The sequence below is a fragment of the Anas acuta genome, chromosome 4 (assembly GCF_963932015.1).
Source record: "Anas acuta chromosome 4, bAnaAcu1.1, whole genome shotgun sequence".
Taxonomy (NCBI): domain Eukaryota; kingdom Metazoa; phylum Chordata; class Aves; order Anseriformes; family Anatidae; genus Anas; species Anas acuta.
The window spans coordinates 13,449,094-13,466,199 of record NC_088982.1 but is presented as its reverse complement, the minus strand read 5'-3'; the positions used below and the strand labels follow the sequence as shown (position 1 = coordinate 13,466,199).

The 17,106-nt window shown below is 39.4% G+C and overlaps 1 protein-coding gene across 1 annotated transcript; it reads right to left on the bottom strand.

Annotated features, from left to right (window-relative positions):
* Positions 1-2,521: 2,521 nt before the first annotated feature.
* On the bottom strand, positions 2,522-16,263 carry OTOP1 (otopetrin 1). The gene is made up of 6 exons (XM_068679309.1): positions 15,845-16,263; positions 12,225-12,361; positions 8,810-8,868; positions 6,828-6,958; positions 3,595-4,541; positions 2,522-3,230 (listed from the first exon to the last, which is right to left on the bottom strand). Exons 1-6 carry the CDS (start codon positions 16,128-16,130, stop codon positions 3,060-3,062), a joined length of 1,731 nt encoding a protein of 576 aa, XP_068535410.1. The 5' UTR covers positions 16,131-16,263; the 3' UTR covers positions 2,522-3,059.
* Between the last annotated feature and the right edge of the window lie 843 nt (positions 16,264-17,106).

The following is a 17,106-nucleotide window of genomic DNA, read 5'->3' as shown; positions in this document are numbered from 1 at the left end:
GTGGAGCTGGGGGAGGTGGTGTAGAAGAAGATAAGTTTGAAAGCAGATGTTTGAGAAAGCCTGGATTTAATCAGAAAGCTAGAGATTATCATTCCTAGTTAAAAATCTGTTTCTTCAAAAGCTATATTTCTAAAATGTTCAGAAATTCATGACTTGCCATTGCATCAAGAGTAGTCTTACTAAGATCTGGTTCCATAAGATATTCTGGTTTTGGATAAAACAATATTTTGGGGTTGAATCTTGTCATGAAAACCTCCTATGTCTATTCTCTGGTTCCTTGAAACAGAACCATTTAAGTCAGCAGGGTTTCATCAGTGAAGCTTGGAATAGAATTTGCTCATTAGAATGGTTTAAGCATTTGCTCGCTGCCAGAGTGCTGCCCTAATTCACTTTTCTGAATAAACTTTAATCTTAGCACTCAAAATCAATTTAATACCATGAACAAATTAAATTATTTCAATAGCAATGTTGAGAAACAGAAAGGACTAAGTAATTGCAGATGAAATATAACTAAGTACTGATGTTATTTATTTTTGAAACTTCCAAATGTGCACTAAGTGTTTATAATAGGGCATATGGGCTCTTTATGCCCGTGGGGATTGGCATGCTCTGCTTTAGTTGAACACCAGTGGTGGGAGTCAGCTAAAGAGCACCATTTTGAGCTGAAGAACGGCATGCGACCCATTCCACAGAAAGAAGCAGTCTTTCTTGAGCCATTTTTATGACTGCCTAAAAGAAGAAATGGAATTTGTGGGCTTACCTAGTGAAGTGAGCTTTCTCTGACACCAGAAGTAGCTGAAAAGTTGTTTCAACAGTTGATTTGGAAGGAAGATGAAAGCTTTATTTGATTATACAGATTGCCCTATTCATTCTACTTTAAATGAAACCGGTCTGGGAGAGAACCAAGTGAAGTGGTTAGAGCCGCATGAAAGAAGGTGCATGAAAGAAGGTGAGATAAGGTTACTGTGTTCAATGGAAAAGACTACTCTTGAGAATGAAGGTAGGAACTAAAAAAGATGTGATAAAAGACATGACAAGCAGCACTGAAGAAAGGCAGAGGTTACAGCAATGTGACCGGGCATTGACTTCTAAAACACACTCAAAGTCTAACAACTGAACTTGCTCTGCAGGAACAGAGGTGCTCTCACACTCAGCATCGCCAGTGGTTAACCTAATTCATATTCAGATGGAACTTGCTTTACCTGATCTGGGTTTTGCAACAGATAGAGCAGGTGGCAAAAATTCCTTGGTGTGTTATGGCTGTATGTACTACAGAATAGAACCGGAGATTAATCATGACGTTGAAGCAATGCCTAGAAGGCATCAGGTCATTTATCTGATGGTCCGTGCTTGCCATCTAGTGGTACAAAGCCAAAACTTGTGTTCTGTTCCGTGAGAGCTAGCTGAAACCTGCCAGGGAAGCATGCCTGTCCCCTTCCAGCTGGCAGTGACAGCGGCGGCCCAAAGTGAAACAGGTCTCTGAGGGGCTGGGAGAGAAAGGTGGCAGCCCCTGATCACAGGATCAAAGAATAATCAAGGTTGGAAAAGACCTCCAAGATCATCTGGTCCAACTGTCCCCCTACCACCAGTATCACACACTAAACCATGTCCCTAAGCACCAGGTCCTCGAACTCCCCCAGGAACAGTGACACCACAACCTCCCTGGGCAACCCACTCCAATGCCTGGCTACTCTTTCTGAGAAGTAATGTCTCCTAATTTCCAACCTAAACCTCCCCTGGAGCAACTTGAGGCCATTCCCTTCAGTCCTAGCACTGGTTATCTGCAAGAAGAGGCCAACCCCCAGCTTGACACAACTTCCTTCAGGCCTCCCCTGAGCCTCCTCAAGACTAAACAAGCCCAATTCCCTCAGCTGCTCCTCACAGGACTTGTGCTCCAGGCCCTTCGCTAGAGCACCAGTAGTTGCCTATGGCAGAGCTGTTGCTTCCATTTTAGTGCTCTGGCCGTAGCTACAGCCTGTCCATCTTAACAGACTGTTTTCTAAGAGTATTCAGACACCCACCTTTTTACTGCTTTCTGTGAGAATTCAGGCAACTAAGAGTCCTAAGGATTTGAGCTTATGTTTTGACAGCTTGTAAACCAGGCTTGTAAAATCCTCAGCCTTGCAATTTCTAGAGGCATCAGCTATGACTACAGCATCCCTGTGTGAGTACACACAATTACTTTCCATCCAGAAGACTGAAGCACAATGAAATTAGCAGCCCATTAAAACAAAAACATACAGGGGATAGATACCATTGTTGCAACAGAACACATGTACTTGAAACTAAGCTACAAGATGAGTTTTTCACTTTTAAAACATATCAAGGATGTGTGAATAAAGAGCTTTGTAAAAGAATTAACTTTATTTTGGAGTTATGTCATTTAGTAAATACAAGAGAGGTTCATCAATAGAAATATTTTTAAAGAAGTTATATACAGCATGATGTTTAACATACATGCTATTTACTGGGATTTCATGCCATATAGTTAAGAAATTAATAACTATATAGATTGGTTTTCTATTGCTTTTCAGAAAGATTAATGTAATTCCCATGTCCCAACTAAATAGCACATGTTTTTGTGTTTTTACTATAAAAATGCAGCTAGGAATTAAGAGTTTTCAGAGTCTGTGATTCAGAAGCATCACTCAGTTTAGCAGTCCTTGGGATTTTCCCTCTTAAGTCACACAGAATTTTTGTAACCACTTTCACAGGCCATGATGAATGAAAATAAAGCAATACCAATTATTTAGAGGACAAATCTCAGATGACCTAAACAAATATTAATGAGATTTAATTAACTTTACTATGTAGAGTTGACACTAATATGAGTTTGAAAAGTCTACCTTGGCAGTAATAATACATATATAATGAAATGCATGGAGGGAAAATAAAAAATATTACTTGCTCTTAGCTATGGTCCCTTCTTTTAGAAATATGTATTGAATCTTCTATTAACTGAGCAGCTGTGGCTATGTTCAGTCACTCATCCACTCATTCATCTCTTATTTGTTTAATTAATTATTCAATCAATTGTTCACTGAGGGACTGTATACGACCTATGTTTTGCAATTGACTTCAAAGAGTGAGGCAGCTGAATGCATCCGATAGAAAATAGAAAAAGGCATTGCAAGGTTCACAACAATTATCCAAGGTTCAAAGCCAAAGACTATTTCTTCCAGTCCATTGTCATACTCTGGGCGGCACCCAAATGCCGGTGGTATCCAAAGCTGCAAGGAAAGAAGGCAATGCCAGTATTAATCATAAATTACAAGTGACTGTGACCCCAGTGACCTGCAATTTAGTTTTGGCAATCTCTAAGTAAGCCCTCCCTGTTGTTACCCGGGTACACCAATGGCAGAAGATTTCAGCTTCTGCTGCTGATACAGTTTTTCATGGTGATTAAAAAGAGTTTAGACTCTTGGATTCCATGTTTAGATAAATTTTGTTCCCCAAAGGCATATTCACTTATTCTTCCAGAAGAAGTAAAAATTACTTGCTACAAACTATGGAACCATGTAATTTTAATATGAGGCTTGAAGGGTTGGGAAGCATTTGTGTATTAACTTGCAAATTATGTTCAAAATGTCTTACCGAAAGATTGCATAGGAATAAAAAAGCAGCAATGTTCTTGAGAATTCTCCTCTTGTTGTCAGCCACTGAGCTTCTGCTATAGAAGGAGAACTCTGAGGCTGAATGCATGACTGGACTGTTACCCTGATTTGTCTCTTCGTTGGCACTGCCACCACCGTCACTTTCTCTGGCGCAGATGCTGCTGCTAACCAGGCACGGTAACTCCCCGATGTCACAGGTGGCTCGGCCGTTGTAAATCTCCTTGTATGAGGGGGTAAGTGATAAAGTGCTCCCCCGAGATATAGTCACTATTCGAAGTGTTTTAATATCATCATTGGCCTTTTCCTGCTCACGGTGTATGGATTCAATGATAAAGAGGTTCTGGATGTATTTCTCAATAATTACAAGGACAGAATAGGGGAGGTTATACCACGTGTATTTGGGGTGAGCTTGGGCACAGATGATTGCTAGGATTGACCCCCAGGAGAGGAGCCAGGATCCTGCAGCTGTGCCAACCAGCAGTTCTGCATCCAGTTTTCGAGCAGGATTTTTTGAGTTATCCAATGATCTATCCTCCAGTCTGTAGATTAGAAGGGCAACAACTCCAGCTGTACACATGAGAGCCAATACAAAGATAGCATGGAGGTAAAACATAGTAAGTGCCAACTCACTTTTGACTTTTGAACGTCCAATCTGAATTAAATACACCACAACTACTGCTATTGTGCTAGTTAACACAATTAGTCCAAAAATCATCCCAACAGTTATGCCGTGGAATTTGAATGGAGTTTTGTGTTGCTGGTGGTGTTCTACTTTGCGACCAATGTTTTTCCACAGGACATAGAGCATTGTGGATGCTAGAATGTGGTACTCTATATTGAAGGGATATAGGTAATATATTCCTTGAGAAAATATGGAACAGAGAGTTGTCGTTGTACAATTGCATTGAGGTGCATGGTCATCTAAAACTAAAGGAAAGGGAGAGATTACATATGTGCATTATAAGGATTTTTTGTTTAAAGCAAATAAATAAAACATAAATAAAACAATAAAACATAAAAGGTAAGATTTCAGCCGAACAACATATCATACTCTCCAGTTAGCAACCTAAAAAGGACCTGTGCCATTTAAATCATTAACCTAACATAGATTTTGCCTGGTCTCCAAAGCATAATCTCTAACTCCACTGCTCAGCTGCGTAGCAATTGTCACATCGTAAGTGAATGCTGCACCAAAGTGCAACAGAGCCTTTCAAATACTACTTTTTTATTATACAAATGTCCAAAATCTCAAGGACTTCAGTCCTCAGCCATTTGGCTTAGGTAGATTTTATAGAATATTGAGGAATTCCATCTGTGAGTCAGATGAAAAATACAAACTTAATGAGAAAATGACTCCTCTCATTTTTGATAGTAATTTACACTAGAGTGGTTTCTAATAATCACAGCACTTTATTAAAAATGTGTTTATGTATACAAAAGAGGTGAAGTAAGCCACAGATACTTTCACTCAATGTCCCAGTATAGGTTGAAAGTAAAATAATTAAAAATCTATCTTGTCCTTTTGAGAAGAACCTATTAAATCATTATCCCTCTATGCAATAACCTGCATTGTAAACCCCTAAAACATCTCAGAGAACAAATTGCACATATTTGTAAAATAAAAGTATTTAATGTGTAATCACAAACAAATAATTTAAGAAACCAGAAAATTCCATGGTGTCAGAAGATAATTATTTACTTACACTTATATAAACAGAAATGCTTAGGCATTTTTAGGCATTCCAGAGGCTAATCTTAGATTTGTGCCTGTAAGTTTCTTTTTTTTTTTAATTTTGTTATTTAAAAATATATATATATATATATATAAGAAAAAGATGGGAGAAAGCTGGTATTCTTTCGTCTTAAGCATATACGCATAAGAAGTGAAAAAACACTTTTGCAGTGGATTATATGTTAATAGCAAATTTGTCTTGTGAATCACTACTTTGCTCCTTGTTATAGAAACTATTTCTGATTATTCACATTTGTGCAACAATTCTTGCAGCAGATTAATAGGAAATAATATAAGGAAACTGTTTCCATTTAACAGTGGAAATATCAGGAAGAGACACTAACTTGTGATTAATATTGATGCTTTTACTGTACAGCTAAATCAGAGAATTGCAGAGTGGCTGAGGCTGGCAGGGACCTCTGGAGGCCCACTGCTCCAACCCCTGCCCCAGCAGGCTGCCCAGGACCACATCCAGGTGCCTTTTGAAGATCTCCAAGGAGACTCCATAACCTCTCTGAGCAACCTGTGCCAGAGCTCTGTCACTTGCACAGCACAGAAGCACTTCCTGATGTTGAGAGGGAACCTCCCACGTTCCAGTTTGTGCCCATTGCTTCTTGTCCTGGCACTGGGCAATGCTGAAAAGAGCCTGGCTCCATCCCCTTGCAAATGGATGTAAAACTGGGGTCATCTTTGTCTTTATCCTTGTGAACACAACCAAAATCCTATCAGGTGGGATAAAATTACCTGTAGCTGCTGAGAACTTACACTGCCCATTGAAAGCCAAGAACTCCAAATTTCCCTAGGCTTCAGTGGTATTTGAAAGCAAAAGACATCCCCAGCAGTTTTAGTCAATGTGTGTTGAAACTTGCATTATCTTACCAGTGAAGAAGTGTTTGTTATATATAAAATAAATAAATAAATAAATGAATGAATAAGAACCACCCAGCTAAAAGTCTGTGTCCTGTAAAGCAGCTTTAATGGATAACCTTCATCTGTCTGAGACATTCCACCAAATTCCATGGCACCACACAAAATTCCATAGGACCACACACCCTGGGAAACCACTATATGGGGAATGATTTGCAGGATTATCCATTCTTGTTTTTCTACCAGTAGCTTATAAAACTAGTAAATTGTGTTTTAAAAAATACTGTATATACTTTACTTCTCTAATTTACTAATAAAATGATTCTTTAGTGATGTTATTCCTCAAAAGAATTATCTTTGTTTGGAACTTCTGGCATTTATTTTTATTCTGGACCTCATCCAAAGGGGAGATAAATAAGCAGAAAATCACAGCCTGAGTCATGTATATGATAATGATTATACATCATTTTAGTTACTATATGAACTGACCATATATCAGTTGACTACCATTTCCCTAGTAACAACTATACAGCAAATACCCAGATTTGTCCTACAGAGACATAGTATTTTGCATGGGAGCAGTAATTCCAAAATGTACCAACGCTTTAGCTTACCTATTGTTATGTTCCCAAAACCAAGTGTGATTAGTCTTTCTTTATGTTCATTCAGTTGATGTTTTGACTCTGTTAACACTCCATTTGTCCACAGGAGTAAATTTGTGAACACAGAATGGATAACCCCAAACCTACAAAATAAGGTAATCATTGAAGGAATATGCACACAGTATTTCTCTACACACATGTTAAATACAGTGCATTAATTTTCTGTAGACACCACACGTAACACTATTTAGTTGTCAGTACAAGAAAAAAAAAATCATAACTGATCTCTCTAAAGATGTTCCACAGTGGAGCACAATGAATGTTAGACTTCCAAACTATCACAGAAACACAATGGATTAATGTATTAAATCATAGATAGGATGCTTTTATGCTCTTGTATGTGATGTTTATTATTCATTGGTCTGCAGATGTTAATGACAGTGACTGAATGGCCTTATCAGGGTGGTTTTGCAAGTTTCATTTCTCAGCCTTCTGCAGTGCTTCTTCATACTCACTGTGGATGGTCTTTCTTCAAAGAAATAGCACTTGTCTAACTTCTAGTCCATGCATTTTTGTCTCCTGGAGAGAGCTGAAGACAACAGAGGCCTTTATCCCATTCAGACTATTGGTACAGTGAGGCTAAGTCTCCAAGTGGCTTTAAGAGTCTTTGTATTGGACAAGCCCTTTCATGGCTTGGTGAAACAAAATGGCATCAGAGAAAGAGGTGGGTTAATGATTCTGAACTTTCTAGTAAAACCCAGACAATAATTGTTCTCAATTGACCAGCACTTCCCTCCATATCTTCCCACCCCACCCCACCCCACCCCCTTTTTTTTTAATAGATGGCCATGGTATCTATTTCTTGGGCACAATCCTTCCATCTGACATTCTGCCAGGCATTATTCTCTTGCACCCAAGGCTGAAAATGTTCCTTCACCAAGAAACAGTTCTTTATTACTGCACTGTTTGCAGTGAATGACTTGAATGACTTGCAATTAGGTACTTTAAAAATGGTACTTGTCAACAGAGCTCGTTTCACCAGCTGACATTGCAAGCCTTCCATGATCATTCCACTTGTTGGCATGAGGCTGAAATGCTTACCCAAGGGAGTAGAACAAAAGTAGAGCCACCACTGCGGCTGAAGTTTACGAGTAAGTTTCTGTTACTTCCTATAGAAACTGGCCAGCTTCTTGATAATTTTAGATTAATGTTTTAAAAGTTAATATCCTTGTTTATTTGCATTCTATGTAAAGGCATTAATATATACTAATCCACATTCTTACAGAAATGAAAATACATCAGAGCTGGCTTTGCTGCCTCAAAGACCAGTCCTTAGCTCCATAACAAATAAATGTATTCATCTGTTTCAGAAGCGACATCAGTTACACCATGAGAACCAAGTTCTGGTGTCAGAAATAAGAACAACCCTGACTGATTTGGGTGTATACATACTGCTGGAAAGGTTGTGTTTCTCTGTGTATTTGAATGTTTGCATCTAGTTCTGAAAGGTAATTTCCATAAAGGTCAATACAAAAACCCCAGATATACTGCACTAGCTGCAGGTTGCTGATGCAAGTTCCCTTCCAGTATCTTCAGTACGAAGATACTGAAACCTTTCAATTTCTTCAGTACGAAGAAAACTTCACGTAGTACATAGTTCTCAGACAAAAATCTGGCGCTTCCTTCCTCTGAAAAATGCATGTGACACTGTAGTGTCATACATTGCCCTTTCCCTCTCTCATGATAAATGCATACTTATTCTGTGACTATTGTATTTTATGAAATACGAGCACAGTTTAAATAAAAAAAGAATAATTCAAACTAATGATTATCCTCTCAGTTGGGTGAATGGAGTTACTGTCTATTTATATTAACACAACTGAGAATCAAACTCTGCAAGTTCTCAATGTCCATCATACAGTACAACTGTAGGTGTTCAAACACAGTGCAGACATGCACCTATTTGCATTCCAGATGAGGATCAGATACTTTACCTTTCAAGTGTTTTGAAAGACTGGATAATATCCTTTGCATGACACCAAAGAAAGTACACCTAAGTTAAAGGAATACAGAGAAATGTCATTACACTAATGAATATGTATGAAACACAAAAGGAAAGTATATCTGTAGGCAGAAACACTGATTAGATCCTCTGATGATTTAAACTGAAGTAGCTCCATCTCCATGCATGTGAAATTATTCTTATCTCTTCCAACATTCAGCCAGAACCTGGCTGGCAGGAACCTAGGATTTTTTATATGCAAAGCCAGTGGCTCAATAGTAGAAAGCTTCAATATGACTCACCAAAACATATCATGCTTCTGTAGCTGCAGAGGCTTTTATTTCAATGGCAAAGGAAATAAAACTGCCAGCTGTAGACAGCACTATAACTACTGCAGGGCATGGTGATGCTAAGTTTGAACAATTTACTAAAAATATGAAATTCTATGGAGGGAGAGAGACACGTGAAAGGATTCCAGATTTGATTAATAAAACACACAATGGATGACCAGGAAGCAAGAGAAAAGGTCATTCTATCAGTTTGAGGGGTAACCGCATTAGGAGGAACAAATGCAGTTGCACTCAAATGTAGTGCAGAAAGCTCAAGCTGGAAAACAGAAGAGACAGAACAGTGCTGACTTAGCAAGTAAAGGGGAAAGAAGTATTAAAAGTAGGAGTCTCTTTGTGGGAGGATAATGGAAACTTCAGGGTATAGATTGTTGCTAATATAAAACATGTTCCAAATCCTGGTAGGTGTGAGCCGTATTCCTCGGGGATGCTAGGGTCAAACTGGAACTTCTATTTATTCAGAAAAGTTCCTACCTTACTGAACTGAATAGTATGTAAACATCGGGATAGAAATGGTCCAAAGGGTTTGTCTTAGAAACCTGCTGGGTGTGGTATTTCTGAAGTGGTCTGAAAATTGCAAAGAACTTTGTGTTCTTCTGCAGCAATTGCAGTGACTGGAAGTCCATTTTCTCACTGTGCCCATTAACAGGGTGCCTCCACAGCTGGTGTTGTCTGAGACATTCAGTACCTGGTCTTTGAAAAAGCTAGGAACGTGCACTTCTCTGTGGCACCTACTAGAAGTTCAGGACACACTTCTGGACTTGAGCTCATTCAGCTAGTGCAAAGCCAGGAATCCATCCCCCTGCTCTCCCTACTAATAACACGTTAATTCAATCACCCAGTGAAGCATTTATCACAACAAATTGTGATAAATACAAAAATACAAGATGTCATGGAAGTTTAAATTGAAGTCACTAATTAGCACCATAGCCTCATCTATGCTATGTTCAGATGGCAGTTCTGAGAGAGATGCAGTAAAATCTGACAGCAGATGTGAAAGCATTCTTCAAAACTTAAGAAAAGGAAGTTTAGAAGTTCTGTTCAAATACTAAAGTCAAGAAAGTCAAGGGAAAATAGGAATAGAAAAATCAGTAAGGTAGAGAAATGACAGAAAATAGTTTTTGCTCCCAGAGCACGCATTGTCTCAAAGGGACTTCTGTCTGCAAAAGAGCTTAACACAGAGGCAGTGGAAATCAGAAGGTCGGTGCTAGTTCATTGTTTGCACAGTTACAGTGTATATTTGCTCATTTATTGGCAAGTACCAGGATGCCTCGTTAGAGTGAAATACAACAGCATCCAACACATGTTCTGTAGAAAAAAAAAAAGTCCTCAGGTTTTTAGATGACACATCATTAGGAATCCCCTCCACTGTAATTTTATCCCGTGTTTCAAGGACATTATATTTGTCTTAGGCAAAATGTATTTGATAAATTACATCCTTTACCTTTCCTTTGAGTGTTCACACTAACACTCAAGATTTCATTTTAAGCTAAGTAAATGATAAAATCAGCTATATTAGTGATGCAATATGATGTGGTGTAATATCAAATCAGAATGATGCAATATTAAATCAATATTAAATTAAGTATTAAACATTAAAGAATGATGTGATATTAAATGAGAATGTCACTTCTCAGGAAATCGGTATTTCCTTTTGTTCAGCTCAAAGTCTCTTCCACATTCTAGTTCACAGTAGCTAGAAATCTCAGCAACTCGAGGTTACTGGATGCAATGAGGAATGCTGCAAGCAGATCAGCAGGAAAGGATTTCTTAGGTTTGTTTGTCAGAGGTAAAGCAAATAAGTTTTTCCACATGGAGAGTGGATTTTAAAAGAATGTAAAATTATGACTACTTCCATCAAGTCAGAATTTCATCCTCAGATAAAAAGATGGAAGTCAAAGTTACTGCTCAATTTTCAATGTTTTTACTGTTAAACAGAAAAATGTAGGTGGTTCAACTGCTCATTTACTTGCAACCACTGCTAGGAAAATCATTCTTTTCTCTTCTTTTCTTGCTCTTATCATTGTGTTACTTAATCATCTTGGAAAGTGCATGAGATGACCTGCCTCTAATGGAATATTTTATTCTAGTGGCTTTTCCTTTCCCTCTTTACCACAAGTCTCCTCATAGGGATCCACAGGAATTACAGTTTTAGATTATCCTGACAAGAAGGAGGACAAAATCTGAATCTCCACCTTACCATAAGATGTATCTGGCTCTTGCAGCTACCAACAATTCTCACTATCTCTGTCTTCACAGACTGGCTAACAACCTGCGACAGAAGAACTGGAAGCTGTTCATGATTCAGGTATTCAAAATAAGGAAAACTATTAGGAAAACTGTCCAGTATCCTTTTGCTCCATCATGTAATAAAAGAAAGGGCAACATTTATTCATGCAGTAAACAATCAGCTATGGAATATCACCATATAATACAGAGGCAAAGCCTGAAAATAAACAAATAGCTGAAATATTTTACAGGAGTCAGTAACTATGCTTGTTAGTGTGCAGCCACTGGTAAGTGTAATCAAATGCTTCTGGAAGGAAAATCTGTGTTCATTTTTTACAGGAAAGATGTGCAAGCGTCTTATAACCTACAAAGAAAGGGGGGTTCCCCTTTTGAAGTATCGGGCATCCACCGCTAACTATTCTGAGATATCAAGACAGACAGGTTGAACTGAACTTGGGTGGCAAGTTGTACATACAGAAAGAAGTGAAATAGAATAAAAAAGAATAAAGTTTTATAGGTAACTTAAACTAAAGAGCATGCAATTTCAACTATTGACAGCATTTTTGATTAGTTCTTTTTAGAACTTTTTTTTTGGGGGGGAGGGGAAAGGAGGAAAGGGTATTATGGCAAGCAATTACTGAAATTTCAGGTTGCCAAGGCTGAATTTGCACATAAAAGGGTATACATGCACAAGAACTTAGCCCTCAAAATCATTCTGTGATATGTTTAGAAATCAGGTTAGTATAAAATCCATGATGATGAGAAGAAAAAAAAAGATATTTTTTATCAGAAGTATAGGTATAATTTAAAACTGCAACCAGTGTCTTTTACCTGTAAGATGGTGTGCGCTGCATGTGTAACAGGAAAAATGCCTTCAGTTGGTGACAAACAGTTTGAAAAATCAATATAGTATCCAACTTTAAAAGAATCCAGAATTAAAGTAATCACTGCAAATAAAGTAATCCCACCTACAAATGAAAAGATATTAGAAAACATCAATGTACAGTTGCATTGCCTAGAGACAATCCATAGCACTATGCCAAAATCTTGTTTAGAGAAATAATGATAGATCAATAGTCATATTCTTGCTTAGGGAAATAAAAGTGGATCGAGTTCATGAAGATAACTGACTTGATGAAATAAGACTCTCTAATTTGTGAAAGCCTCTGCCCAACGTACTAAAGCACATTAGGACACACTCCCAGCATAGGCAGTACAGAGGAGCCCAGACCTGAAGACACGCAGCCCCTTGCATATGGCTCCCAGCTCCTTGCAAGATCATCCTCCCAGGTAACTGTAGCACCAAAGCAGCCATACAGCGCATGAATTAATGCTCCATACGGTCACACAGCAAACTATACAACTCAAGGGAGCTGAACAATAATGTTACAGTCTCCGGGCCCAAGAGCTCTACAGTGGGCAGTAACACAATCACTTGGTATGCCAGCGCCATTGTTGGGGAGGTTACCTGTCAAGTCAGGGAACAGAACTGCAGTGAGCTGTCTGGTTTGGTTTCCTAGAAAACAACCAAACGATGAAAACTTACCTTAGTACGATATACTAATCCTAAATACTCGATATATACCAGTAATTAAAAACGATGAAGATGATTCCATCATTTTGTTATTTCTAAAGTTAAAGAATATAAAGAAATGTTTTTACTGAGCATTATACTATTTTTTAAAAATGTGGATTTTTTTTTCTCCAAATATTCATTGAAATCTCTGTGTTTCAGGAGATCCAGAATAGGATTTTCAGTATTGCAAAGTGCTGGCATAATTCTTCCTATTAGCCATCAAGAAGCAGAAAGCTATAATGATATAGCTGTCAAAACGCCACTCTAAACTTAAAATATTGTTTGGGTTTTGATAATAGACAATTTAATACAAGCAGAAAAAAGATATATGTTGAAGTCTGCCAAGGGCTGTGTAAGGTGACTAGCTGCCTATACTTTAAACAGAGCCATGCTGCTAGAGGACATAATAAAATAGAGCTATTTGTGAAGCTAATTGATTTTCCCTTTGAGCTCTCTGTCCCACCTGGCTGAACTTCTAAATGATGGCCATAGAGCTTTCCACTGCAGGAGAGTGTACTCTGGGGATAACATCTGGGGTAAGTCAAGGAAAAGAGTCTACCCTGTATGCAGCCTTCCTAAGCTTCCCTGTGATTATTTGGGTTGTGATAACCTCACCTTACTAAAAAGCTCTTTTCCCACATTCAGACTGTAGGAGTGGTTCTTGGTCTCCCACACAAGCTGGAAGAGAACCATACTTTAGGGTTCACGTAGTTCACATCTTGGTACTAAAAGGATCCAGGAAAGCTTTCTGTGAGCAGTTTTTGTAAAGTGGCCATTAGTCCTTCCAGCTTTGTTAGCTGTGTGCAATGACTCTGCCTTAAGTCTTTGTTAAGCTATTCTTTTCCAACATTTCCCATAGCAAGGAGCTGTAAGTAGCCAGCTGCCACAACTTTTACTAAAATTATATTCACAATTTGAAAGGCATCATGAAAATACTCTGAGCCTACATTTACATTTCATACCAGTTAATTCATGGCTATTTTCTTCAATGATGAGAGCAAGGAGACATTCTTCAAAAGCAGCTGCTCAAGTTACTCAAGAATTGCCAAGAGCTTTCTGTGGAATAACGTGATGAAAATTTGTCCTTTCCCCTTTTTTTTGGGCTTTTCTTCCAGACACAAGATTTCTGTGACAAAACCACTGAGACAGAGGAGGGCAAGAGGGTTCTTGGCAGAGGAATTGCCACCCGAGTTTTTCCATAGTTCAAATAAGTTTTCTCTTAACAATACAGGATAAAGGAGTTTTACAGAACGGTTGTAACTACAAGAAACTCTTCAGAATGGGAAAGTGTAGGACTTTCCTTAAGGGCGAATTTGCTGAATTGCAGCATAGACATCCAAGAGAAGCTGTGGAAGCTGCCACAGCTGAGAACATATTACAATGAGCAATCCTGTGCTGGTAAAAGAAACGGATAAGGTAACCTAGTAGTGCATTCCAGTATCTTATTTCTAAATGTCTGTGACTCCTTATATTCTGTAGGACAAATGAAATGCTGTGATTGCTGTGCCAAAAGAGGAAAGGGCAGGGGGTTCTGCTGTTCTTAACCATGTTAAGCAGTACTTATTCCACACTTGAGAGGAGAAAGCTACTCTCTGTAAGAAAAACATAGCCTGGTCCAAAATAGGGTCAAATTAAACCTTGCAATAATGAATTTCAGGAAATTTCACAGGAAAAGAACAAGAAAATGTAAGCCACGCTAAGGTAATAAATGAAAAATGCCTGGGAGATGAGGATTATGTTGGAAAACAGTGCATAATCGAGGAGAAAACAGTTGGTACATAACACCATACATTTCAGGAGAGAGTCTACAATACATGGTTGTATTATGTTAGACATAAAAAAAATAATAAATTTTAAAATGCCACTGAGCTATTTTATAGCATAATTGTTAACAGTGCAAAGAAAAATAAAAGACACAAAGACACACAGGCACTGAGAACAAACCAAACTTCCACAATACAACCTTACTTCTCAAACTAACCAGACTTTGGATTTAGATTACTTTTTCATTAGCTGCTGCTGCAGTGACTGATTGCTGCATCTTCGCTATTGGGAAGGAAATATTTTATGGAAAAGCTGCCTTATAGCACTCAACGTACTTACTTTCCAACCTACTATTTATAGTATCGAAACTGGAAAAGCGGTCGATAAAAGTGGGCTTGCCTCCTCCTGTACGTAGTGCTGAGCTGAGTTATTTCCTTTCCCTGGGACCCAGACACACAGCATTCGACATGACTGTGCCGTGATCCCCAACCACCTGCCCTTGATACACCTTTGCATCCTTACTCCAGTAAGTACCCAACCCTGCAAATAAGGGCCATCACACCTTGCCACCAGCCTTGCAAATTTCCTACAAGCTAATGCTACTTTTAGCTTTCTTGCTTTTATATTTTACATGCTACACTATAAGCTGCTCTGGATGAGCACATTGTCATCTTCTAACTCTAGATGCTTCCAATGTTTTAATGGTTGAATTTGGTGATCTTGAAGGGTTTTTTTCCAACCTACGTGATTCAGTAGTTGTAAGGCATCACTGTACAGGTACAAATGGGAATCTCTGAAATACTTTGCTTTAGAGAACCCTCAAGGACCTTTTGGACTGGTGCTAGTATAAGAAAGTTGCATTGCATTGCCTGGAAAAGGTGATAATTCCTCCAAGAGAGCTGCACAACACCTTAATAATTGCCTTTTCCAAAATCACTCTAAACGTGCTCAGCTTCTGCTCATATTTAGAGTGCACTGTGTGTGCATGGCATCATGAATGTGAGGATGCCTCCTGGTAGGGATGGAGAGGTAACGAGGTAGCAGCAGAGGCAGGTGACAGCATAGACGTCCCATGCCCGGTGCCACCGTGGGTACCACGGCCAGTACTTACACTTGAGCCAGCGGGCTCCGGCATGCGTGTCCTTGTCACGGATCAGCCTCCTCTGCGTGCAGCTCCTGCACAGGTACCACAGCATCCACAGCAGCTGGATGAGCATCAGCGTGATGAGGTAGGAGAGCAGGTGGCTCTTGCTGATGCCCACGGCGTGCACCGCCCAGGCGAAGGTGAGCAGCAGCCCGGCCAAGAAGAGGTTGATGCCGTACTGGCTGCTGAGGATCTCGGCGTTTTTCTGCGGGCAGCTCCCGCCGGCGGCGGGGGAACCGCTGCCCTTCTCCATCTCCCGGCCGGGCGCTGCTGGAGCCCCGGGGCCGCCGCAGGCCCGGCCCCCAGCGGAGACCGGGGGCGGAGCGGGGCCGCCGGCTCTCCCCGTGCCTCCCTCCGCTGCGGGGCCGGGGGGGCGCCGAGGTGAGCTCCGTGCAGGGGAAAGCCGAGGAACGACCCTTTTTTCTTTTTCCCCTGACCTTTAGCAAGCCCCGTTCTGAGTACAGAGCATTGCAGTGATTGCTAGGAACCGGTAGCAGGTAGATTGCTAGGAACTCTAGCAACCAGGAGTAGCAGCAACTGAGCTCAACGAAGCAAAAGCTTTCACATAATTTAGCTCATTTCTTATTTATCCATCTTCCCTATTTCTAGACATATTTTTTACCATATATATATGTCAAATACTTAATTCTGTGACCTATTATATACAAAATTTTTACTATATATGTGTCAAATACTTATTTCTAACTATGCCCTATAGCCAGAAGACATGAATATATTCCAACCTCAAGGTCTGGAGCCCCAGTTGGTTGCCTACAGGGGTTGACAGGAATTCATCCCAGTGTAAACCAGAAAATATTTTAAGTGGTGTTTTGGTTGCATACAGCATGAATTTGCTTAATTCCAGGTATTCATGTACCTGGCCATGGTTGGAGGCCAAATACGAAGATAGACTGGTCCTTCTTCTGACCAGGCAGGTCTTACAGTTTCACCCTTAATCTGCTGGTAGCATATCAAATATCCAAAGCATTGTGGCTTTTTGCTTTGTTTTCTTTGTTTGTTTTTGTTTTAACTGCATGATCTATGTCTCACATGAAATTAAGCCACTAATTCAACTACTTGGAAAAAAAAAAAAAAAGGAAGAAACTAAGAGGTGGTATCGATTTTACACTACTTCCACAGGCAGAACTTACTGAGGATTTAAGATTTTTCTCTTCTGAAGCTGAAATACAAAAGTAACAAAAGACATGTCTGGTAACAGACGAACAGTT

What these genes read in the sequence shown, in the direction of transcription:
- OTOP1 (XM_068679309.1), bottom strand. Translation starts at nt 16,130, where the DNA reads ATGGAGAAGGGCAGCGGTTCCCCCGCCGCCGGCGGGAGCTGCCCGCAG. An exon ending in CAGCGCACACCATCTTACAG is followed by an intron (nt 8,869 to 12,224) that starts GTAAAAGACACT and finishes CCTTTAACTTAG; the next exon opens with GTGTACTTTCTTTGGTGTCA. An exon ending in TCTTTCAAAACACTTGAAAG is followed by an intron (nt 6,959 to 8,809) that starts GTAAAGTATCTG and finishes CTTATTTTGTAG; the next exon opens with GTTTGGGGTTATCCATTCTG.